Here is a 25,526-nt window from a genome sequence, read left to right as displayed (position 1 = left end):
CCTATGGGCACATACTCTGATTCTGAGAAGATTCTAGGGCCCTTAAAAGTGCCTATAGGATAGTAAACAAACTACCTCCTGGGAGACTGATCTCATACCAAGGCAAGTAGAGTAGGAATTGGGCAAAGCTTCCTCCCCAAAACAAAACAAAAACACTGCTTTCCACATAGCAGTTTTCCAGGACGGAAATGCAGTGATATACAAGAAGGCTCAAAGTGAAGCTGAATTCCCAGCAGGGAAAGTTTCCCCAGAGGGTAGCCTCAAATCAACAAAACCCACTGAGAGACCCTCCTAGGCTCAGGCAAGATCTCCAGAATCATCTCCTCACCAAAGAGGTCCCAAGAACCTGATCCCACAAGTTTTTCTCAGTAGGAGAAAGCACTGACAGAGCCCCAGAGCCCCAGATTTTATGAAATGACCTGGAACCCAGATCATGCATGCATTGCCCGTGGGCAATAATCAGAGTTTTCTATAGTCAGGCCCTAAACACCAACCACGAGACTTAGCCAGGCAGTAGCACTGACCTACTTCCCACCCTCAGTGGGAATCAAGGGTTATTTTGCCCTTATTTGGGTTCTACAAGGATGTAGGGCCAGGGATAGGGATCCAAAATCTTTCCAAAGCAATAGGCCAATTCCTTTTATGTGCTAGGAGACCTGGTGGGAAAGGGGGTGTGGACCATCAAGGGTTGGTGAGAAGACTCTTAGAAACAACAGGGACAAGTACATAGATGCATCTGCTGTCTGGAGGACCATCAAGATTCTCTCTCAAACTTTGTGTTTCAAAAGCTTTTAGGGTGAAAGTGTAAGGGGCAATGGTCAAGACTTGAAGTATAGGGCCTGAAGGACAGTGACTAGATCTCTGTCTCTGGTCATCTCTAATACTTGATGTTTTCCCCCTCTGAGAATTTTTACGCCTTCCAAGTCCTCTAACATTATGATTAATGCTGTACTAGATGGAGTTGAAAGGGAACTCCTTAGGTGGTCTAGAGTCAAGACCACCTTTAACACATGGACACGCCACTAGTTCACTTTTATGGCCTCCTTTCCATGGTCCTCTGAACTGCACTGCTCAGGTGGCTCCCCCAAAACTGACCTAATAGCACAGCCTGCCCACCTTTTAGATTGAGTTCTTGGTAAAGCCTCCTTCCTTCCATCCTCACTACCCTGAGTGGGGGTTATAGTCCGCAAATGGACAGCAAGAGGTGAGAGGGAAGTACACCTGCTCACCTACAGCCACCCCACCATGGTGAATCTTATCCCAGAGGCATGTCCCAAGTTGACCCCTCTTCTGAAAGTTCCGAAGAACCTGGATCTGGGGGAGCGGCATGCAGCCAGCCCTAAGCCCCCTTAGCTGGAGCTGACCCTAGAAGGGTCAGAGTCTCAGCATCCATATGAACCTCAGTTCTCAGATTAGGGGGTAGGGAGTGGGTAGGAAAGCCTCTGGGAAAATCTCCTTCCCAGAAGTAGGTTGGCAAGTAGGGCAAGACCTTTGATCTTGCACAAGAGGTTCTTCTAGCAGCACCCCTGGCCCCTCCCGGGGAAGATAAACCAGAAGGATGATGGGGGACAGGGTTGGGAGACTGGGAGGCCAAGGCTCAGCTACCCGGGCCCGGAGAACAAAAGCTGAGTTGCAGCCGCCTCCGCCGCTGCCGCCGGCCGAGCTCTTTGTGACACTTTGTTTGGGACGCAGAGAGGGAAGCACCCCCCCATCCTCTCCCCTCCCCCATCCCCCGCTCCCGGAGAGTTTGGGTCCCTTCCCCCTCCTCCTCCATCAGCCCTACCTGGGCCGGGGGGCACTCATCCACTCTGGTTCCCAGTTCGGCCGCCCGGCACCCCCAGGCCCCTCGCGCCCTGCCTTCGGGCCCCTACAAAGACGACCGCCCCCCCCCCACCCCCGCTGGCCTTTCCCCTTTGGTGTCCGCTTTCCCGACTCCCCCACCTACCCCCCCTCCTTCGAGGCCCCCCTAGCTCTCAGGCTTCCGTGGCCGCCGCCCCCACCCCGCCCCCCCAGGAGCTCTGGGCGAAGTTTGCTTGGGGCCGAGCCGGCGCCCCTCCCCCGCCCCCGCCCCCTGCACCTGCTCCGAGCCGGGCGCGCGTAGCGGGGGCCCCCCCCTCCGGGAGGGGGGGCGGGGGCCGGGGGCGGGGGCCGGGTGGCGGAGGGGGGGCCGGGAGTGGGGGGAGCGGCTACTCACGAGCCCCGGGCGGGCGGCGGCGGAGCGGGCGGCGGCGGCGGCGGCGGCGGCGGCGGCGGCGGGCGGCGGGCCGGCGGCGCGGGCGTCAGCGTTACGTGGGGCCGGGGGAGATGCGCCGGGCCCCGGCCCCCCCGCCCCCGGCCCGGCCCCCGCCCCCTCCCCGGTCCCCCGCCCCCGGCCCCGGCCCGCATTGTGTGCGGCGGGAGGCGGCCCGGCCATTAGCATGCGGGGGGCGGCGCGGCGGGGCTGGGAGCCGCACGGGAGCGGGAGCGGGAGCGGGGCTCTGGCTCCGGGGACAGGGAGCAGGGGACCCCGGGAGCCGCGAGAGGCGGCCGCCAGGGGCGGGGTGCGGGCCGTTTGGAGACTGGGGGCGCTGTCGGAGGAGGGGGGGGGACGGGGGTGGGGCGCACGGATGATTCCAACAGGAGACTGGAAGAGATTTTGAAAGGTCATCTCGTCCTTCCCCCAGCCTCCAAGCAGGACTGCCCCTCCCACCCTAAACCCGGACATACCAGGGAAGGAGCTGGCTCTGCCGCTCTTTCTGCCCCAACATGCACAGACTCGGGAAGTTCTTCCTGGGGTTTTATCTCAAAGCCTCTCCCTTACAATTTCTGTCTCTCTTTTGGGGGAGGAGGAGGGGCGATTATAGAGATAGTTAATGTCGGCCGTGTAAGAAACATTAAAGTTACTCTTCGGTCCTTTCTGTTCTTGATAAACAATTCCTGCTCCTTCCTCTCGAATTCTATTTTTCCATTCCTTAAGTTACTTTAATGGCTCTTCAATACAACAAATATTTACTGAGTGCTTACTGAGTACCAAGCACTACGCTCAGGGCCGTGGGGGATGAACACAGCAGGGGAATGTGGTACTCTCCCTCGAGGAGATTGTAATCTAGACAGGGACTACAAATTTGTAAATTGGACACTTAGATTTGATCAATATTTCACTGAACGCCTGATCACATATTTAATAGTATACAATCCTTCCAATAACACTTCTATAATTAGTCTGCATTTACAGGTAAGGAAAACAAAGCTAGTAGTCTCTTTTCACTGGCCTACCAGTTAAGGGAAACTCAGTGCAAGCCTAACATCTCACATTCTGTCAGGCCATCGCCACAAAATAAAATTAATATACGTAAGGATAGAGGAGAGAGTAGACACAGCAGTTCTCAGGATTCCTTTAAATGTGATTCTCACTGCCCAGGAAAGAAGAGGGGGCACAGTGCTCCAGTGAGTTGGCACAGCACTGAGCAGGGCAGAAGTGGCTCACATAGAAGGCCACTTGCCCCCCAGGACCCTGCCTCCTAGTTCTAACTCCTGGGGTCTTCTGGCTCAGTCTTCTGTCATCAATTAATAATAGCGACTCACATTTATTGAGTGTGTATGAGCCAGGTGCTGAACTGAATTGGTTCATATGCATTTTCTCTTTTAATACTTAAGGCAACCCCTTGAGATTGGTATTAATTTGCCTTTAATGATAAGAAAACAGAGATTAAGTAACTTGCCCAAGGTCACCTGGATTGCTCTGGGATTTGAACATAGATCTGGTTGCCTCCAGAAGTCAGGCTTGCAGCAAGGTGGGCTTTTCCTATTTTTGATCTACAGAATATATATTTGGGCCTAGGTGATGCTGCTTCTTTATTGCTGTTCAGTAGCTAAGTCGTGTGCGACTCTTTGCAACCCAAGTGCTGTAATATATGGGCATCAGGTATATCAGTATAAATTAATCAGCATCATTAATGGTTATTATGTACCCACCCTGAGTCAACAACCCTTCCCAGTCATATTACTGTCCCCCTTTTAATCACTCAGTTTCAACAAACTGAGGTTCAAATTGGTAGAATAATGTATCCAAGGCCACACAGCTGGGAAAGTGTCAGAGCTTGCCTGGCTTCAAGGCAACTTCTGTCCCTCAAAAATATTAATTGTTGCAATAGTGTCCTTTCCAAGACTGACCATTTAAGGACCATCTTCTAACATGTCTAACTACAGGTTATCACTGAGTCAAAAACAATCCCTACTATAAATAGAGCTCTCCATCCACTTAGTCAGTGCCCAATCCAGAGTAAATCCTTCAAGAAAGGAATGAGAGAGGAGAAATTGTCCAGAAAGTGAGAGATAAGAAGCCAGGTCTTGGCTGGTCTTGGGACAAATCTTCAAGTGGTAATGATGGGACTAATCCAGAGAGTGAGGTGGGATTTCCCTATGGAATGGCAAGTAAGTTAAGGAGGAAGCCCCCTAAAAAAAGGAAAAAAATTAGGTGGAAATGGGACATTGGAGCCCAGGGTGATAGTATCCATGTGGATAAGGTGAGTGATCAGAAGAGGCACAAAGGATGGGCAGAGACGGGGTCAACAGGAAATGGGAACAGAATGAGATAGGGCGAGGTGTCTTGTAGAGTGAACTGAGGCTGGTGTCTACCCACCGCCACTCCCTGGATCCATAAGCCCTCATAGGGACCTTTGCCCCACCACACCTCAGCCTTGATAGCCTGTCTCTGCCAGGACAAGTTTGTCATCTGCTCTGAGCTACCAGGGGCCCTGCCAGGAGCTCCAGGCCCGATTGGGACCCATCCCTTTGGAGCAGCTGCTTCAAGACTAGGTAGGTGTAAGGACTCTAAACCTCAACTTCCTGGATATTGAAAGTGGGCAGAGGGGCAGCTGAAAGAGATGTTGCTGTATGTCCTGTCTTCTGATGGGTGTCATAATGCATTTTTCCCAGGCTAGAAATCACGGAGCTCTAGTGGTCAAGGGAGCCATGGAGGACAGAGCTGGTCAGCAAGAGAGACCTAGCCTTCGTTTGGAAAAGCTACAGCACTGGGCCAGGCACAGGCAGAGTGGGCGCCTCCTGGTGCTGGCGGTGAGGCCAAGCTGCCCCACCCCGACCTTCAGCATGTTAACTTGTACCCCCAATTCAGTTCTACACATGTTTTGTAAGCACCTATCACGTGCCTGAAACTGTGCTAGGTTCTGAGTGGGAGGAGGGTGGAGGAAATATAGAATAAACAAGGGAAGACCCTTAATCTCCAAGTAGATTCTCCATATGGGGAAAACACACAGGTAAGTAACTGAACTACAACATGAGGCAGAAAAAAATTAAATGATATCTCCTTCTCCTTATGACCCTTGGTTGACTACTCTCTGGCACTATGATTCCTCCCAATCGCTGATCTCTGGAAGAGGCAAGGATTGGGAGGAAGGGAATTCCTGACAGTTTCCCTTTAACTACACTGCATCTGGCCTCCAGGTGAGCCAGCTATGGCTGGCAGTGGCTGTGGTGCCCTTTGCTGTCTCAGTAGCCTGCCTGAACTCTGCTTGTCACATGACCACAGCACTGCCACTTGGGCCTGGCATACTGGTAAGAACTACCACGTGGGAGGGTAGAAGGAAGGGCCCCTCCCTAACAAGCCAAACCTCACCACTTGCCTTTCTCATCATTCAGGGTCTCCTCACTGGGATTGTTACTCTTGAGCTGCGCAGAGCACCCCGTCTCTGGAAGGTGAGAGGGGAAAAGAATGTAGTACTATTATCCCACCCCCTGAAACACATACACACATGCACATCTCAGTCTAGGAAGTGAATTTCTCACTGTTGACTAACTGTGTCAGCTCTCTGCCCATGACTGGCCTAAAACCCTGAGGGGGTAAAATAAGAAAGTTTAAAGGGCTGATGGTCTTGTTTGGAGGTGGAGGAATAGGAGCTGAGTTTTGTTTTCAGCTAGGCTACAGGTGGGGCTTGAGGTTCCAATGAGTCCCCTAGGCTGGCAGGACTCAACTGGCTCACTGGCAGGTGCGCGCCATGATGATATTCAACACCTTTAATCTGATCTCGGGCTTCATCGCATTGGTGGTCGAGGTGATGAAGACAGCCTTGATGTCTGCCCCAACTGTCCCCTCTGAGGTACAAGTAAATAAAGAAGAATGTGGGAGGATGTGGAGGCGAGAGGAGGGGAAAGGACAAGGGCAGATAGGTGCAGGGTCCCCTGCAGCATACCCTCAGCCCCATCTACCTACAGCTAGCCGGCTTGCTGGTGCTGGAGCTCAGCGCTGAGGCCTTCACCCTAGGGGGAGTGCTGGTCTCAGCATATTCCCTGTTCCTGCTGAGCCAGAGGAAGCCAAGATGCTGCAGAAGCCAGAGTCTGCGCTACCAGGAGCTACAGGAGGTATTGAGGGTGGGGAGGAAGCAGAGAGCTAGAAACTTTTTTCACTGGCTCTTCTGGTCAATGGTACTTAAGGGAAAACAATGGGGCAGGGCAGGAGAGGTTGTTAAACTGAAACTTATTCGTTTTCTGGCTTTGGACATGTCTCTCCTAGTGATGGCTAGGAGACTCAGACGGTAAAGCAGTGCGGGAGACCAGGGTTTGATCCCTGGGTTGGGAAGATCCCTTGGAGAAGGAAATGGCAACCCATTCCAGTACTCTTGCCTGGAAAATTCCATGGACTGAGGAGCCTGGTAGGCTACAGTCCATGGGGTCTGCAAAGAGTCGCACTGGACTGCAACTTCACTTTCCCTTTCTCCTAGTGATGGGCAACAGGAAACTGAGTATCTAAATGGTTGGGGCTAGAAATGTGGGAGAGCATTAGGAATGTGACTAAATATTGGAAGGACTGTGCGAACATGAGGGAAAAAATCGGAGAGGAGGAAACTGCGTCTCTCTGGGATTCCTCCTTTCTCACCCTTGATGTTTGCTCACCTCACAACTGTCTGGTTTTCAGGGCCTCTCAGAGTTGGAGGAAGTTCCTGAGTTGGAGACTGGTCCCACAGTGGCTAGCACAGCAAAGAGAACAAATCAGTGAGCTGGCAAGTGGAAGCAGACATGTGCTGCTCTCCTACCCCACGGGAACATTCTCCAGACTCTCCTGCACAGCATCCCCCTGAACTCAAACTAGATGGAGTCCCCTGAGACATACATGAAGTCTGGTGGAGTGCCTTCAATTCTCCCTCTAACTAGGCCCCTTGCTTTACCCTTCCCTGCTGGGGAAAGCAATACCTAGAGTGAGTCTGCCATCACCTCACAGCCCTGAGAATCTGACTGCCTGCAAGATAAGATATCCTTAAACTAACTTTCAGCTAGATCCATTTCCTCCCTTCCATTCTTACCCATTGCCTCCCCAGCTTCACATCTGCCTCATCTCACTGTTTCCAAGATTTCCACCTTTCACAATCCCATTCACTCCAAACCCGGGTTCCTGTACACGCCCACTCTCTGAAATCAATTCACCACTGGTGCTTCCGTTCTCTCACTTCGATCTGGTGCCTTTCTAGTCTAGCGGAAACTACAAATCCCAGGATGCCCCGCCGCCCTGTGGCCTGCTGGGAAATAAAGAGCCTTCCCTTCTGTGGTGGGGGCGCTGTGCATCTGCTGAGTGACGCGAGGCGCTGGAAATATGGGCCTAGACGAGCGTTTCCTCGGACGTGACCACTGGCCCCGCGTGCAGGGAGGAGCTGGGCGGGCAGTGCTACGCGGGGGCGCCACCACCCCAACCTCGGTAACTAAGAACTGACTGGGGTTCTATATTCCTCCATCTGGTAGCTTCGGAGACCGGCTGGGGTTGAGGGCTGCCCCTCGGCAGAGCTGGGGTTTCCCAGATGCTGTTGCCGTGCCCCCTCCCACAGTGCCCAGGTCCAAAGTCCTGAGACTTGGAGCGCGCGCGAGAAAGGGGTTGGAGATGATGAGTCAGAAGCCCAGGGCCCTTCTCATCCCCCTCCCCCGGGGCCTAGGCGCCTGAGGAGGACGGACCGGCTGGGCAGACGGTGTGGACAGGGCAGGAAGAGGGAGGGACACGGCGACCCAACCTAAGATTTTCCCGCCTCTTGTGAGCTAGCCGGTGTAAAGATCCCGCGTTGCAGCCACCCTTTCTCTCCAAGGCGGGAGCGGGACTGCGCAGGCTCAGCCTCTCGGCAGCCCTGCCGACCTTTGATCCCAGCTGCGGCGCGCTTGCAGAAGCTCTGGTCGTGCTCAACCCCCACCGTTTATGACCTTTGCAAGTGTGCAAAAATGGCAAGTTCAGGTGGGCTTGAGAAAAGCCCAGGAAAACGAGGGCACCCCGTAGCACCAACCCGACAGCTTGCTAGCCGCTAGAGAAACTAGAACTGACCAGAGCTGCAATACTAAAAACTCACCCCAAATTCACATAGTGCCGGGATGGGTGTGCGCCTCACACTCATTTTTGTTCCCACTTGAGAAGGCTGCTTCTCCAGGCTTAACCAAGCCCAGGCACCAGTGAGGAAAGAGCGCAGCCTGGCTGCATTGCCCTTACATTGCAGTGGCGCCAGCTGTTTGTGACACCTTGGGAGTGGTAATAGTTGCCCTATGACAAGATTGTGTGAGTATTAGTGGGTGGGGACAGTTCTGGGATTAGGCTCTGGAATGAGAAAACAAAATCTCCCCCGCCCCCCTCCCCGTCTAAATACCAGAATAATGGAGAGCTCATCTGTGAAGTACTCAAAATAATTTTCCTCAAAATCAGAAGGTGGTGGTAGCTGAAGAAGCTAGGAATGAAAGTCAACAATTCATTCTTAACTGTCTTCCACATAGGAGCAACAAGTTTTAGTCATATGATCAGATATCTAAGAATTGCATTTTAATTCTTGGAAAAGTTCAGTTACCATGCAGATGAACCTTGTATCAGGTTAGGCTAGGTTATGCTGTGGTAACAATGCCAAAATCTCAATGGCCTAAAACCACAAAGGTTTACTCTCTGGCAGGGTGCTCTGCTCCTTGTAAATTATTCAGGTACCCAAGTCCATGGACCACCACCATTTGGAGATCCTACCACGTCAGTTCAATTCAGTTCAGTCGCTTAATCGTGTCGGACTCTTCGCGACCCCATGAATCGCAGCATGCCGGGCCTCCCTGTCCATCACCAACTCCCGGAGTTTACCCAAACTCATGTCCATCGAGTCAGTGATGCCATCCAGCCATCTCATCCTCTGTCGTCCCCTTCTCCTCCTGCCCCCAATCGTTCCCAGCATCAGGGTCTTTTCCAATGAGTCAACTCTTCTCATGAGGCCAAAGTATTGGAGTTTCAGCTTTAGCATGAGTCCTTCCAAAGAACACCCAGGACTGATCTCTTTTAGGATGGACTGGTTGGATTTCCTTGCAGTCCAAGGGACTCTCAAGAGTCTTTTCCAACACCGAAGTTGAGAAGCATCAATTCTTCGGTCCTCAGCTTTCTTCACAGTCCAACTCTCACATTCATACATGACCACTGGAAAAACCATAGCCTTGACTAGACAGACCTTTGTTGGCAAAGTAATGTCTCTGCTTTTGAATATGCTATCTAGGTTGGTCATAACTTTCCTTCCAAAGAGTAAGCGTCTTTTAATTTCATGGCTGCAGTCACCATCTGTAGTGATTTTGGAGCCCCCAAAAATGAAGTTTGACACTGTTTCCACTGTTTCCCCATCTATTTCCCATGAAGTGATGGGACCGGATGCCATGATCTTCGTTTTCTGAATATTGAGCTTTCAGCCAACTTTTTCACTCTCCTCTTTCACTTTCATCAAGAGGCTTTTTAGTTCCTCTTCACTTTCTGCCATAAGGGTGGTGTCATCTGCGTATCTGAGGTTATTGATATTTCTCCCAGCAATCTTGATTCCAGCTTGTGTTTCTTCCAGCCCAGCGTTTCTCATGATGTACTCTGCATAGAAGTTAAATAAGCAGGGTGACAATATACAGCCTTGACGTACTCCTTTTCCTATTTGGAACCAGTCTGTTGTTCCATGACCAGTTCTGACTGTTGCTTCCTGTCCTGCATACAGGTTTCTCAAGAGGCAGGTCAGGTGGTCTGGTATTCCCATCTCTTTCAGAACTTTCCACAGTTTATTGTGATCCACACAATCAAAGGCTTTGGCATAGTCAATAAAGCAGAAATAGATGTTTTTCTGGAACTCTCTTGCTTTTTTGGTGATCCAGCAGATGTTGGCAATTTGATCTCTGATTCCTCTGCCTTTTCTAAAACCAGCTTGAACATCTGGAAGTTCATGGTTCACGTGTTGCTGAAGCCTGGCTTGGAGAATTTTGAGCATTACTTTACTAGCGTGTGAGATGAGTGCAATTGTGCAGTAGTTTGAGCATTCTTTGGCATTGCCTTTCTTTGGGATTGGAATGAAAATTGACCTTTTCCAGTCCTGTGGCCACTGCTGAGTTTTCCAAATTTGCTGGCATATTGAGTGCAGCACTTTCACAGCATCACCTTCCAGGATTTGAAATAGCTCCACTGGAATTCCATCACCTCCACTAGCTTTGTTCATCGTGATGCTTTCTAAGGCCCACTTGACTTCACATTCCAGGATATCTGGCTCTAGGTGCGTGATCACACCATCATGATTACCTGGGTCATGAAGATCTTTTTGTACAGTTCTTCTGTGTATTCTTGCCATCTCTTAATATCTTCTGCTTCTGTTAGGTCCACACTATTTCTGTCCTTTATCGAGCCCATCTTTGCATGAAGTGTTCCCTTGGTAGCTCTAATTTTCTTGAAGAGATCTCTAGTTTTTCCCATTCTGTTGTTTTCCTCTATTTCTTTGCATTGATCACTGAGGAAGGCTTTCTTATCTCTCCCTGCTATTCTTTGGAACTCTGCATTCAGATGTTTATATCTTTCCTTTTCTCCTTTGCTTTTCGCTTCTCTTCTTTTCACAGCTATTTGTAAGGTCTCCTCAGACAGCCATTTTGCTTTTTTGCATTTCTTTTCCATGGGGATGGTCTTGATCCCTGTCTCCTGTACAGTGTCATGAACCTCCGTCCATAGTTCATCAGGCACTCTGTCTATCAGATCTAGTCCCTTAAATCTATTTCTCACTTCCACTGTATAATCATAAAGGATTTGATTTAGGTCATACCTGAATGGTCTAGTGGTTTTCCCCACTTTCTTCAATTTCAGTCTGAATTTGGCGATAAGGAGTTCATGATCTGAGCCACAGTCAGCTCCCGGTCTTGTTTTTGCTGACTGTATAGAGCTTCTCCATCTTTGGCTGCAAAGAATACAATCAATCTGATTTCGGTGTTGACCATCTGGTGATGTCCATGTGTAGAGTCTTCTCTTGTGTTGTTGGAAGAGGGTGTTTGTTATGACCAGTGCGTTCTCTTGGCAAAACTCTATTAGCCTTTGCCCTGCTTCATTCTGTATGCCAAGGCCAAATTTGCCTGTTACTCCAGGTGTTTCTTTACTTCCTACTTTTGCATTCCAATCCCCTATAGTGAAAAGGACATCTTTTTGGGGTGTTAGTTCTAAAAGGTCTTGTAGGTTTTCATAGAACCGTTCAGCTTCTTCAGTGTTACTGGTTGAGGCATAGGCTTGGATTACCGTGATATTGAATGGTTTGCCTTGGAAACGAACAGAGATCATTCTGTCGTTTTTGAGATTGCATCCAAGTACTGCATTTCAGACTCTTTTGTTGACCATGATGTCTACTCCATTTCTTCTGAGGGATTCCTGCCCACAGTAGTAGATATAGTGGTCATCTGAGTTAAATTCACCCATTCCAGTCCATTTTAGTTCGCTGATTCCTAGAATGTCAACGTTCACTTTTGCCATCTCCTGTTTGACCACTTCCAATTTGCCTTGATTCATGGACCTAACATTCCAGGTTCCTATGCAATATTGCTCTATACAGCATCGGACCTTGCTTCTATCACAGGTCACATCCATGACTGGGTATTGTTTTTGCTTTGGCTCCATCCCTTCATTCTTTCTGGAGTTATTTCTCCACTGATCTCTAGTAGCATATTGGGCACTTACCAACTTGGGGAGTTCCTCTTTCAGTATCCTATCATTTTGCCTTTTCATACTGTTCATGGGGTTCCCAAGGCAAGAATACTGAAGTGGTTTGCCATTCCCTTCTCCAGTGGACCAGATTCTGTCAGACTCTCCAGCATGACCCGTCCATCTTGGGTGGCCCCACAGGGCATGGCTTAGTTTCACTGAGTTAGACAAGGCTGTGGTCTGTGTGATCAGACTGACCAGTTTTCTGTGATTATGGTTTCAGTGTGTCTGCCCTCTGATGCCCTCTTGCAACACCTACTGTCTCACTTGGGTTTCTCTTACCTTGGATGTTGGGTATCTCTTCACGGCTGCTCCAGCAAAGCGCAGCTGCTGCTCCTTACCTTGGATGAGGTCGCCCCTCCTGACCTTGAACATGGAGTAGCTCCTCTCGGCCTTCCTGTGCCTGTGCAGCTGCTGCTCCTTGGACGTGTGGTTGCTCCTCTTGGCCGCCACCCCTGACCTCGGATGTGGGGTAGCTCCTCTCGGCCACTCCTGCACCATCGCAGCCTGGTGCTCTCTACCATGTCACCATGAGACTAATCCCCCCTCCCCCGATCTCCAGCCCCTTCCCAAGTTGTGAAGTAAACATGAAGAATTGTTCAGGTTCTTAAATGCTTCTGCCTCAAAGGGATACATATCACTTTCACACACACTTCATTGAGGAAAACAAGTCATATAGCCGCACCCAACTTCAGAATGGTTAGAAAGGCAATCTTCATATGCCTGAAAGGGGAGTGGACATAGTTCACTGAAAGAAGAGGAGGTAATCATTTGCAAGGATTCTTGAACAACTAAACAGTGGGAATTCATCCATTCCAACAGTTATACCTGTATCTACTTCTCTGGTTTTGATACATGAACCACTAAAATGTAGTTCTTTTTTTTTCTTTGTCCGTGTCACATGCCTCGCAGGATCTTAGTTCCCTGACCAGGGATGGAACCCATGCCCCCTACAGTTGGAGACATGAAGGGGACACGCCAGGCCTCCCTGTACATCACCAACTCCCGGAGTTCACTCAGACTCACGTCCATCGAGTCAGTGATGCCATCCAGCCATCTCATCTTCTGTCGTCCCCTTCTCCTGCCCCCAATCCCTCCCAGCATCAGGGTCTTTTCCAATGAGTCAACTTTTTGCATGAGGTGACCAAAGTACTGGAGTTTCAGCTTTAGCCTCATTTCTTCCAAAGAAATCCCAGGACTGGTCTCATTTAAGATGGACTGGTTGGATCTCCTTGAAGTCCAAGGGACTCTCAAGAGTCTTTTCCAACACCAAGTTCAAAAGCATCAATTCTTCGGCACTCAGCTTTCTTCACAGTCCAACTCTCACATCCATACATGACTACTGGAAAAACCATAGCCTTGATTAGACAGACCTTTGTTGGCAAAGTAATGTCTCTGCTTTTGAATATACTATCTAGGTCGGTCATAACTTTCCTTCTAAGGAGTAAGCATCTTTTAATTTCATGGCTGCAATCACCATCTGCAGTGATTTTGGAGCCCCAAAAAATAAAGTGTGACACTGTTTCCACTGTTTCCCCATCTATTTCCCATGAAGTGATGGGACCAGATGCCATGATCTTCATTTTCTGAATGTTGAGCTTTTTCACCCTCCTCTTTCACTTTCATCAAGAGGCTTTTTAGTTCCTCTTCACTTTCTGCCATAAGGGTGGTGTCATCTGCATATCTGAGGTTATTAATATTTCTCCCGGCAATGTTGAAGTTCTTAATAGAAACTTAATAGTTCCCCCTGCCAAGAATAATAAGATTGGGACTCAGAAAATCTAGACTTTGGTTTTGATGTGGAAGTTTGGGCAAATCAGACCTCTCTGAAATGCATTTTGCTTAAATGGAGATTATAATATTTACTCTCGCTACCTTACTGGAGGAGTAATGCTCAAAATTCTCCAAGCCAGGCTTCAGCAACACGTGAACCATGAACTTCCAGATGTTCAAGCTGGTTTTGGAAAAGGCAGAGGAACCAGAGATCAAATTGCCAACATCCGCTGGATCATCGAAAAAGCAAGAGAGTTCCAGAGAAACATCTATTTCTGCTTTATTGACTATGCCAAAGCCTTTGATTGTGTGGATCACAATAAACTGTGGAAAATTCTGAAAGAGATGGGAATACCAGACCACCTGACCTGCCTCTTGAGAAACCTGTATGCAGGTCAGGAAGTAACAGTTAGAACTGGTCATGGAACAACAGACTGGTTCCAAATAGGAAAAGGAGTATGTCAAGGTTGTATATTGTCACCCTGCTTATTTAACTTCTATGCAGAGTACATCATGAGAAATGCTGGGCTGGAAGAAACACAAGCTGGAATCAGGATTGCTGGGAGAAATATCAATAACCTCAGATATGCAGATTACACCACCCTTATGTCAGAAAGTGAAAAGGAACTAAAAAGCCTCTTGATGAAAGTGAAAGAGGAGAGTGAAAAAGCTCAACATTCAGAAAATGAAGATCATGGCATCTGGTCCCATCACTTCATGGGAAATAGATGGGGAAACAGTGGAAACAGTGTCAGACTTTATTTTTGGGGGCTCCAAAATCACTACAGATGGTGACTGCAGCCATGAAATTAAAAGGTGCTTACTCTTTGGAAGGAAAGTTATGACCAACCTAGATAGCATATTCAAAAGCAGAGACATTACTTTGCCAACAAAGGTCCATCTAGTCAAGGCTTTGGTTTTTCCAGTAGTCATGTATGGATGTGAGAGTTGGACTGTGAAGAAAGCTGAGCGCTGAAGAATTGATGCTTTTGAACTGTGGTGTTGGAGAAGACTCTTGAGAGTCCCTTGGACTGCAAGGAAATCCAACCAGTCCATTCTGAAGGAGACCAGTCCTGGGATTTCTTTGGAAAGAATGATGCTAAAGCTGAAACTCCAGTACTTTGGCCACCTTATGTGAAGAGTTGACTCATTGGAAAAGACTCTGATGCTGGGAGGGATTGGGGGCAGGAGGAGAAGGGGACGACAGAGGATGAGATGGATGGATGGCATCACGGAGTCAATGGACGTCAGTCTGAGTGAACGGGAGTTGGTGATGGACAGGGAGGCCTGGTGTGCTGCAATTCATGGGGTCTCAAAGAGTCGGACATGACTGAGCAACTGAACTGAACTGACTGAAGGCTCAAATAAATCACACATGAGAAAACAAAAAAAACTTTAAAACTATAAAGCACTTCAGAGATTGAAAATAAATTGCCTATAGAAATGAGAAATGGTGTAAATAAGTGAAGCAGATTAGGCATGAGTTAATAGGGAGTGATGGGAACTATGGCAAACTAGAAAGCCCACATTTTGTTTAAAGACTAACCCTACTCAACTCTACCCAATTATTGGCATGTGGGACTGTGGGCTTAGTATTGCCATTGTTCCAATTTTTCTATAATAGTCAAAAATTCTGACTTTTAAAATGTAAAATCTTCTGATTTTAAAATATTAACAACTGATTTTCTTAAAACTGAGTACCAGATTTGGTCCATAGTCCTTCAATTATTATCTCTCCTTTATATACACATATGGTAGAAATTTAGAGTTTAGATGTACAATATGGTTTTTGTAGGCCATCAAAGCCTTTTATAAAATTCAAGAGTCCTGTAGAGATTTAACATTAGGTTCTCAAAACCATTTTTTAAGAATCATATCCCTCTCATATTGATTTTCAGGGAAGGGTATTTTGCCCCACAGGGATTACTTGGCAATTTTTGGTAGTGACAGCTTTTGGTAGTGGCAGTGGGGGTGGGGTGGGGAAGACTATGTAGGCAAAAGAGTATTAAGAGGATAAATTGGAAGATCAGAGATTTAGTCCCAGTGCTACTGTTGCCCCTTTCCTGTGCATTGTCCTCTGCAAGCTGCAAGTAAAGACTGTGAGACTTGTCCTGTGGTCCTCATTATCCCCCCACACTTCCCGGCATACTGCCTACTGCCAGAGTTACTAGCTGCTCCATGAAAGCATTCTGCTTTGCTCAATGCTTCCCAGCAACCATTGTATCTGTCCCTTCATCAGTTTGGCAGCCGCTATAGAAGTCACTCATGTTTTACTTGAATTGCTGCCCATTGGAACTTCACAGAAAGAAGTGACTGTGACAAGGTTCCTGCTGACGTCAGTTTTAAAGGCCTTGACCCCATCCCCTGCTTTAAGCATTTGAGAAATATGTGGCTTCATATGCGACTGAATTCTGAGGTGGTTGGGAAATTCTCCGTGTTGATGAATTTTACCCTGATTTTTTTGAAATTCAGTCATTTATTCTGACCTCAAATACATGATTGTAGACAACAGACATTTCCCAAATGAAGTATCAGCTTTTGCAGACGGTTCGGGTTTTGTGTCCTGGGCTTTGTCCTCTGCTGCCATCTTGTGGCCTCTTTGCTGCCGGGGTTGAGGTCTCACAAAGGGCCTTGCCTCCAGGTAATGGCGTGTGTCAGTGGCTTATGGCTTAGTTGGAGAAGGACTCTCTGCTCACTGTTGGGTACGCGCCAAATCCCTCCCCTGCTATGAGTCCACCTGGGCCATGACGCACGCCAAGCGCGTAGCAAGTAGGCTGGAGGCACAGGGCCCTTCTGGGTCATTCCCAGCCCTTGGGCCTCCATGTGTTATGCAATCCTGGACTCAAGCCAGAAAATCAGTAAACTCAACTACCCAGGAGTAATCGGAGCTGACCTCGCTTGCTTGGCCCAGTGAATGCCCTGCAGCCTCTCTCTACTCACCGTCAGGGCTGAGTTATTCTTTATCTTAGTGAGAAGAGATGATTACCTCATCAGGATTTTGTTTTACTGTCTAGGCCCATTTTGGTTTGCTCTGTGTACACACCGTTGCTTCTTGGCTTGTCCAGCCAGTACTGCTACAAGTTCAATGTTTAATTGCTGGATTGAGCAGGACAGTGGCAGTGTGTGTCACTGTTAAGCAGTGTTTCCTATAAGGATGACAGGATCTGAGCACTGTAGTGATCAGAGGTCCATGCCCAAGGCACAGGGAATCTAGGAGACTGCCCTTGTAGCTGGGCTGTTGGTGACTGAGCAGCAAGTGACTCGTTCTGGAGGAAAGGCAGGAAAACTTCTAGTTGGTGCTATTTTTCTTTCATTATAATAATGTATTTAAAACCTTCCAAGCGTTAAAGTATTAATAAATGTATAGAACTGTCTCCTAGCTGTTTGCCCTTCCTGTATATTTTACACATGTTTGGCTTTTTATGGAGAGCCCAGACTCTACCAGGCCCTCCTTATCCCTAATTGCAGAATTGGAGGAGGAGACAATGGAGGAGGGGGAGGAAAAACAGTTGCCTGTAGTTTGTTTTAATATGCTTTCCCATGTGTAAAAATTTAGGGGAGTCTGGTGCTCTGTGATGACCTGGAGGAATAGGATGGGGGAAGGCGAAGAAGGCTGGGGAGGGAAGGGCTATATCTATAATTACAGCTGATTTGCATTGCTGTATGGCAGAAACTAACACAACACTGTAAAAAAATTTTTTTAATTAAATTTAAAAATAGAAAAAAAAAGGCAAAAATTCAGGGAAAGGGCCTCCTTGTATAATTTCCTAGGCTATTAAACTGGTATGTGTTGCTTTATAACTCAGATGCTGTTTATTTAATAGGAGTTGTCTTCTGTTTCTTTTGTTTTTCCTTCTTTGCTTATATTTTTTCAGCTTTATTTTAATTATATTTTGTGGTTCATGTTATTCCTTTTTATTTTTATAAATTTTTTAAAAAACTTATTTATTTTTGGCTGCTCTGGGTCTTCATTGGTGCACATGGTCTTTCTCTAGTGTGGCTAGCAGAGGCTACTCTTTAGTTATGTTGTGCAGGCTTCTCATTGCCATGGCTTCTCTTGTTGGCGAGCATGGGCTCTAAGGTATGCAGGCTTCAGTCATTGTGGTACACGGGCTTAGTTGCCCCGTGGGATGTGGGATCTTCTCGGACCAGAGATTGAACAGTGTCCCCAGGATTGGCAGGGAGATTCTTAAGCACTGGACCATCTGGTAAGTCCTATATGTTATTCTTGATTCTACTTATGATCTGAATCTCTGGTTTATTTTTCTTATCAGAAACTTTTCCTGTGTTCAATCCAGAGTGAGTGAGTTGTTTTTGTTGACTCTTATCTATTTTTCCTTGCCTTTTAAAGTTTCTTGTTTATAAAGTATTTTTCTACAAGTCCAAGCTCCTCAGATAGAGGAGCTTTGCTTCTTTATAATTCTATGCTCACTTTATGTATGAGGAAACTACTCTGTATCCACTCTTGTGCTTTAGATAAAATGAGAGGACTCAACGTCATGGCATAAGAGGAACAGGACTGATGTCTTTGTAAATCTCACAGATAATTATGAGGAAGAGAAACTATCATTAGTGAGCCCAAGATGTGAAGCTGGGTCCAATGGTGTCGTATTATAGAGAGGCAGAGAGGCTGGTTTTCAACCAAAAAAGAGAAATGGAACACCTTTCTAAAGATGAGCTGCTTTGAAGTTAATCTCTCAACCTCTGGGTAATGTTTGAGGTGTTTTGTGCAATGCACTTCTGTACAGTTAAGTTGTTGAAGTGAGTTTTCAAGTATCAACCAAACAGTTGGAATGTTGTTGTTCAGTTTCTGAGTCATGTCCAACTCTTTGAGACACCATGGACTGTAGCACACGAGGCTTCTCTGTCCTTCACCATCTCTGGGAGCTCAAACTAATTGCTCAAACTAATGTCCATTGAGTCAGTGATGCCATCCAACCTTCTCATCCTCTGTCATCCCCTTCTCTTCCTGCCTTCAATCTTTCCCAGCATCAGGGTCTATTCTAATGAGTCTGCTCTTTGCATCAGATAGCCAAAGTACTGGAGCTTCAGCTTCAGCATGAATCTTTCCAATGAATATTCAGGACTGATTTCCTTTAGAATTGACTGGTTGGATTTCCTTGCTGTCCAAGGGACTGTCAACAGGCTTCTCCAACACCACAACATTGGACTTTATATTCACCATCAGACACATCCACAACTGGGCATTTTTTCTGCTTTGGCTCAATCTCTTCATTCCTTCTAGAGCTATTTCTCTGCTCTTCTCCAGTAGCATATTGGGCACTTAACAACCTGGGGAATTCATCTTTCAGTGTCAAATCTTTTTGCATTTTTGTACTGTTCATGGGGTTCTCAAGGCAAGAATGCTGAAGTGGTTTGCCATTCTCTTCTCCAGTAATGGTTGGAATAGATGACCTTTAATTTATTCTCCAACATTAAGATTTGGTTTCTCAGCAGTGAAGGTTTTGTTCTTTGACTGCTCTGGGTCTTCGTTGCTGCACATGGGCTTTCTCTGCTTGCGGAGAGTGGGGGCTACTCTGTAGTTATGGTGCATGGGCTTCTCATTGAGATGGCTTCTCTTGTTGTGAAACACAGGCCCTAGGGTGCTCAGGCTTCAGTAGTTGCAGCTTGCAAGCTCCAGAGCACAGTCTCAATAGTTGTGGCACACAGGCTTAGTTGCCCCATGGCATGTGGGATCTTCCTGGACCAAGGATTGAATAATGTTCCCTATATTGCAAGACAGATTCTTAATCACTGGACTAGCAGGGAAACCCCAGTGATGGTTTTTTAAATGGACCCACCCATAAGCTGGTGTCTTAGGCAGTAAAGAATCTGCCTGCAATGTAGGAGACGCAGGTTCAATCCCTGGGTTGGGAAGATCCCCTGGAAAGGGGAAAGGCTACCCACTCCAGTATTCTGGCCTGGAGAATTCCCTGGACTGTGTAGACCATGGTGGGGTCTCAAAGAGTCGGACACGACTGAGTGACTTTCACTTTCAAGGATGATGATGATGACAGCAGTGACTCAGTGATGGGCAAGGTGGGAGTCAGGACTGTTTTTTGCATACATTAGTGAAAAGTCAGAACAATCAAAATTCCAGTGAGAAGTTAAAGCCATGTCATGTCAAAATAGCTAAGTCAAAACATCTCACTTTGGCACATATGTTTCTTACTTTTATGCCTTATTCAAGCAGTGGTAAGTCCTAGCCCCAAATTGCTAACTGGTACTGATTCTTCAAGACTCAGTTTAGTCTTCACCTACTTTGGGAAGCTTCCCTGACTTCTCTCCTCACTAAGGTGCTTTTACAGTGCTCTACACATAATTCCATACTTACTATGAAGGGGATCAGAAGACTTCACCCCAAAATGTGTTACATTGGCATGGAGATTGTCTTGATTAGAAGGTAAATAAGCAGCACACTCAGAAAGAGCTCTTTGCCCTCCCTCTAATAAAAGTGGAATATAAATTTCCCTTTGTAAATGTCATCCCCCTCCTATCTCTCATAGTGGGAGGAAGAAAAGCAACCATTACACGTCAGAGTCAGCACCATCATGAATGTACACAAACAACCATACTAAAATCACCATTATCTTTTATCAGTTTTCCCCGTATATTTAGTTTCCTGAAATCTATCACTCCTAGAGGCCTAAAATGCTTTTCCTTTGTCTTGTTACTTCTCCACAGTTTATCACCCTTTGTTAAAATAGTATATAATCCCCTGTGTCTAAGCACCTCTTTGATCCATCATTTCTTTTCTATGAAGAGCCTCTGTATATATAAAAATTGAAATATTAACAAGGGAAGTGTATATGCCTTTTTTCCTGTTAATTTGACTTTTATCAATTTAATTTGCAAGCTCCAGCTACTAAACCAAGAAGGTAGAGAAGTTTTTTCTTCCCCCAAAAATTAAATTATCATTTATGTGCCCACCTTTGAAGCAGGAACTGTTTTATTCATCTTTATAAGCCCAGAACCTAGCTAAGGGAATGGCATATAGGAGACATTCAATACACATTGACTGACTGAATGAATAAATACACTAAGTCTGAAGGAACTTCAACATAGTAACTCCTATGCAACATTCTGACAGTCATTCAGTCTCTGCTAAAACATTAACAGTAACAGTCACTGGAGAAAATCACTCAATCATGGCAGCTGGTTCCACAACAAATTCCTGATCTCAAACTGCAGCTATATCCTAAAAGCAGCCCCGTAATATTAATACTACTATTGGCAGTTCTCAGTTTCCACAGCTGCTACTTCAAGTTTTTTGTCTTGTTTTGTTTTCAATAGTTATTCTAAAGTGCATCTAGAAGAATAAACAAATGATAATGAAAGAACGAGAAGGCAGGAAAGAAGAAAAAGAAAGAAGAGAGAAAGGGTTTCTAACAAGAGTAATAAGGTGAGACTTGGTCTATCAGCTATTAATGTATAAGATGAAAAATTAAAACACTATGGTATTGACATCAGAATAGATAGATAGATGAATGGAATAGAATAGAGTCAAAAGAAGAGCTCAAGTATATATAAGATTTAATAAATTTTAGTAGTACTATTTCTTATCAGTTAATCATGAACTAAAATCCGTTTATGATATTGGAATAACTGCATAACTGTACCAAATTATACTTCTATCATATACCATACACGAAAATAAATTCTAGACATAAATGGAAAAAATCAAAATCATAAAAATATGAGAAGAAATATAGGTAATTATTTATATAACCCAGGTCAAATGAGAGCTTTTAGATATAACATTAATAACAGAAACTGCAAATAAAGCTAGTGGAGGCGATGAACAAAGCTAGTGGAAGTGATGGCATTCCAGCAGAGCTATTTCAAATCCTAAAAGATGATGCTGTTATAGCGCTGCACTAAATATGCCAGCAAATTTGGAAAATTCGTCAGTGGCCACAGGATTGGAAAAGGTCAGTTTTCATTCCAATCCTAAAGAAGGGCAGTGCCAAAGAATGTTCAAACTACCACACAACTGCATTCATTTCACATGCTAGCAAAGTAGTGCTCAAAATCCTTCAAACTAGGCTTCAACACTATGTGAACCGAGAACTTCCAGATGTACAACTTGCATACAGAAAAGGCAGAGGAACCTGAAATCAAATTGCCAACATCCTTTGGATCATAGAAAATACTAGAGAATTCCAGAAGAACATATATTTCCACTTCATTGACTACGTGCTAAAGCCTTTGACTGTGTGGATCACAACAAACTGTGGAAAATTCTTAAAGAGATGGGAATACCAGACCACCTTACCTGCCTTCTGAAAAACCTGTATGCAGGTTAAGAAGCAACAGTTAGAACCGGACATGGAAAAATGGACTGGTTCAAAATTGGAAAATGAGTATATCAAGGCTGTATATTGTCACCCTGCTTATTTAACTTATATGCAGAGTACATCATGCAAAATGCCGGGCTGGATGAAGCACAGCTGGAATCAAGATTGTGAGGAGAAATATCCATAGCCTCAGATATGCAGATGATACCACCCTTATGGCAGAAGAGGAACTAAAGAGCTTCTTGATGAAGGTGAAAGAGGAGAGTGAAAAAGCTGGCTTAAAACTCAACATTTAAAAAACTAAGATCATGGCATCTGATCCCATCACTTCATGGCAAATAGATGGGGAAACAATGGAAACAGTAAGAGACTTTATTTTTGGGGGCTCCAAAATCACTGCAGATGGTGACTGCAGCCATGAAATTAAAAGACGCTTGCTGCTTGGAAGAAAACCAATGACAAACCTGGACAGTTAAAAAGCAGGGATATTACTTTGCCTACAAAGGTCTGTATAATCAAAGCTGTGGTTCTTCCAGTGGTCATGTACAGATATGAGAGCTAGACAATAAAACAGGCTGAGTGCAGAAGAATCGATGCCTTCAGATTGTGGTGTTGGAGAAGACTCTTGAGAGTCTCTTGAACAGCAAGGAAATCAAACCAGTCAATCCTAAAGGAAATTAACCTTGAATATTCACTGGAAGGACTGATGTTGAACCTGAAGCTCCAATACTTTGGCCACCTGATGCAAAGAGCTGACTCATTGGAAAAGACCCTGATACTGGGCAAGATTGAAGGCAGGAGGAGAAGGGGACAACAGAGGATGAGATGGTTGGATGGCATCACCAGTTCAATGGACATGAGTTTGTGCAAACTCCCGGAGATGGTGAAGGACAGGGAAGCCTGGCATGTTGCTGCCCATGGGGTCATAAAGAGTTGGACACTACTGAGCGACTGAACAACAAAGTAGAAACTGAAAGGAAAAAGATTGATTTCACATTAAAAATTTTAAGCTTTCTATCAAAAAAATTGCAATAAATAAAGGTAAAGTTCAAATGTAAAGTTAAAAGATGACAGAATAACATAAAACTAAAAGATGGTTAGTATCAGTACTGAATCTTTTCTAATATTTATTTTTCTTTATTATTTGGCTGCTCTGGGTCTTAGTTGTGACATGTGGGATCTAGATCCCTCACCAGGGTTCAAACCCCGGCCCCCTGCATTGTGAGTGTGGAGTCTTAGCCACTGGGCCATCAGGGAAGTCCCTGAATCTTTTCTTACAGAGAAATTGAGCCAATTTACCAAAGAAATACAGTAAAGAAACTTACATGGCGAATAAATTCAATTTATTTATTTATCTATTTTTTGGCTGCACTGCTCAGCATGTGAGATCTTAGTTCCCCAACCAGGGATGGAACCTGTGCCCCCTGCAATGGAAGCAAAGAATCTTAACCACTGGACTGCCAGCTGCTGCTGCTGCTAAGTCGCTTCAGTCGTGTCCGACTCTGTGTGACCCCATAGACGGCAGCCCACCAGGCCCCGCCGTCCCTGGGATTCTCCAGGCAAGAACACTGGAGTGGGTTGCCATTTCCTCCTCCAATGCATGAAAGTGAAAAGTGAAAGTGAAGTCGCTCAGTCGTGTCTGACTCTTAGCGACCCTATGGACCACAGCCTACCAGGCTCCTCTGTCCATGGGATTTTCCAGGCAAGAGTACTGGAGTGGGTTGCCATTGCCAGGGAAGTCCCTAAATAGATGCAATTTAAAACAATAAGATGCTATTTTGTGTCAATCATATTGTTACTTTTAAATGCATAAAACCCATCATTGATGAGTGTGTAAGGAAATAGGCATTCTCTTATTTCTCTGATAGGACTGTAAATTGGTAAGCTATAATGGAAAGCAACTTAACATCTTGTACATACAGATTAAAAATTGCCTATCCTTGGGAATTCTCTGGTGGTCCAGTGGTTAGGGCTCTGCACTTTTGCTGCAGGAAGCACAGGTTTGATACCTGGTCAAGAAGCTAAAATCCTGCATGCTGCATGGCTTGGCCAAAAAAAAAAAAAAAATTGGCTACCCTTAACCCAGCAATTCCGTATCTAGGAATTTTTTACAGGAATACTTTTGGACATATATAAGGAGTTACCTACTGAAATGTTTAGTACATCATTAATTTTTAAAGTGCAAGCAGTTTTAAATATCTAACAATTTGGTGTGTGTGTTAGTTGCTCAGTTGTGTGTGACTCTTTGCAACCCCAGGGACTGTAGCCCGCCAAGCTCCTCCATCCCTGGGATTTCCCAGGTAAGAACGCTGGAGTGGGTTGCCATTTCCTTCTCCAGGGGATCTTCCCAACCCAGGGATTGAACCCAGGTCTCCAACATCGTAAGCAGACTGTTTACCATCTGAGCCACCAGAGAAACAATACAGTTGTTGATTTTATTTTATTATTATTATTTTAAAATTTTACTCCACACCCATGCCCCCTGCAGTGGAAGCACAGAGTCCTAACCATCAGACTGCCAGGGACGTCCTAGTTGATTTTTAAAGTATAATAAACCTAGAGATTGAAATGTTATACTGTATTACACTGGTATAAAAAGAGTAAAAGATGCCCATGGTATATTCCTAAGTAAAAAAATTTTTTCATCATTACATCCAATTAAAAAATGGCAAAAAGACTTGAAAAAAAAGTCTTTTGCCATTTTTCTCCAAAAAATTTGCAAATGGCCAATAATCACATGAAAATTATGTCAAGCATCATTAGTCATTAGGGAAATACAATTCAAAACCACAATGAGAGCTATAAGAACAACAACAACAAACGGAAAATAACAAGTGTTGGCACAGATGTGGAGGAATTGGATCTCTCATGTATTGCTGGTAGGAGCATAAATGCTGCTTTGGAAAATAGGTTGGCATTTCCTCAATAGGTGGGCATTTCCTCAATAGGTGAGACATAGAATTACTATATGAGCCAGTAATTCTTATCTTATGCATTTACTAAACAGGTGTTCAAACAAAGATTTAGATATAAATATTCATAGAGAAAGGATGGAAACAACTCAAATGACCATCAACTAATAAATGAATACATACGATGTGGTATATCCATATAATGGAACACTTCTTATTCCACTATACAACATGGATGAACCCTGCAAATACTGTACTAAATGCAAGAAGCCAGACACAAAAGGCCACATATTGTGTGATTCCATTTATCTGAAATATCTAGAATAGGCAAATCCATGGAAACAAAAGGCATATTAATGGTTGCCATGGGCTAGGAAGAAAGAATGGGGCAAGACTGCAAAATGGCTATGGGGTCTCCTTTTGTGATGCTGAAAGTGTTCTGGAACTAGATAGTGGTAATGATTGCAGAACACTATGAATGTATTAAATGCTGCTGAATTGTATACTTTAAAATAGTTAAAATAGTGAAATGTATGTTATGTGAATTTTACCACAATAAAAAAAGCACATTACAAAACA

General features: G+C 45.6%; 2 protein-coding genes across 9 annotated transcripts in view; one reads left to right on the top strand and one right to left on the bottom strand.

Moving 5' to 3' along the window:
* ZNF219 (zinc finger protein 219) overlaps positions 1 to 8,452 on the bottom strand; it is a 14,417-nt gene extending 5,965 nt beyond the window's left edge. The window contains exons 1-2 of one of the 7 annotated variants that reach the window (XM_010809125.4): positions 8,319 to 8,408; positions 6,889 to 6,962 (exon numbers count right to left, since the gene is read on the bottom strand). The gene's annotated coding sequence lies outside the window, so the exon portion shown is untranslated. Of the gene's footprint in view, positions 1 to 1,783; positions 1,875 to 2,194; positions 2,554 to 2,706; positions 2,796 to 6,888; positions 6,966 to 7,295; positions 7,378 to 8,318 lie in introns of those variants that run through there. The other 6 variants (XM_059890789.1, XM_024997954.2, XM_059890790.1 and 3 more) reach the window with 6 other exon arrangements.
* On the top strand, positions 2,884 to 25,526 carry TMEM253 (transmembrane protein 253). Of its 2 annotated transcripts, XM_010809110.3 has the most exons (8): positions 2,884 to 4,797; positions 4,918 to 5,055; positions 5,443 to 5,553; positions 5,638 to 5,694; positions 5,985 to 6,095; positions 6,211 to 6,357; positions 6,911 to 7,684; positions 13,879 to 25,526. In XM_010809110.3, the coding sequence occupies exons 2-7, from the start codon at positions 4,954 to 4,956 to the stop codon at positions 6,989 to 6,991; spliced, it is 609 nt and encodes a 202-aa protein (XP_010807412.1). In that variant the 5' UTR covers positions 2,884 to 4,797; positions 4,918 to 4,953; the 3' UTR covers positions 6,992 to 7,684; positions 13,879 to 25,526.

Source organism: Bos taurus, chromosome 10 (assembly GCF_002263795.3).
Source record: "Bos taurus isolate L1 Dominette 01449 registration number 42190680 breed Hereford chromosome 10, ARS-UCD2.0, whole genome shotgun sequence".
NCBI classification, from domain to species: Eukaryota; Metazoa; Chordata; class Mammalia; order Artiodactyla; family Bovidae; genus Bos; species Bos taurus.
The sequence above is the reverse complement of the archived record's forward strand: the minus strand, read 5'-3'. Positions and strand labels throughout refer to the sequence as shown.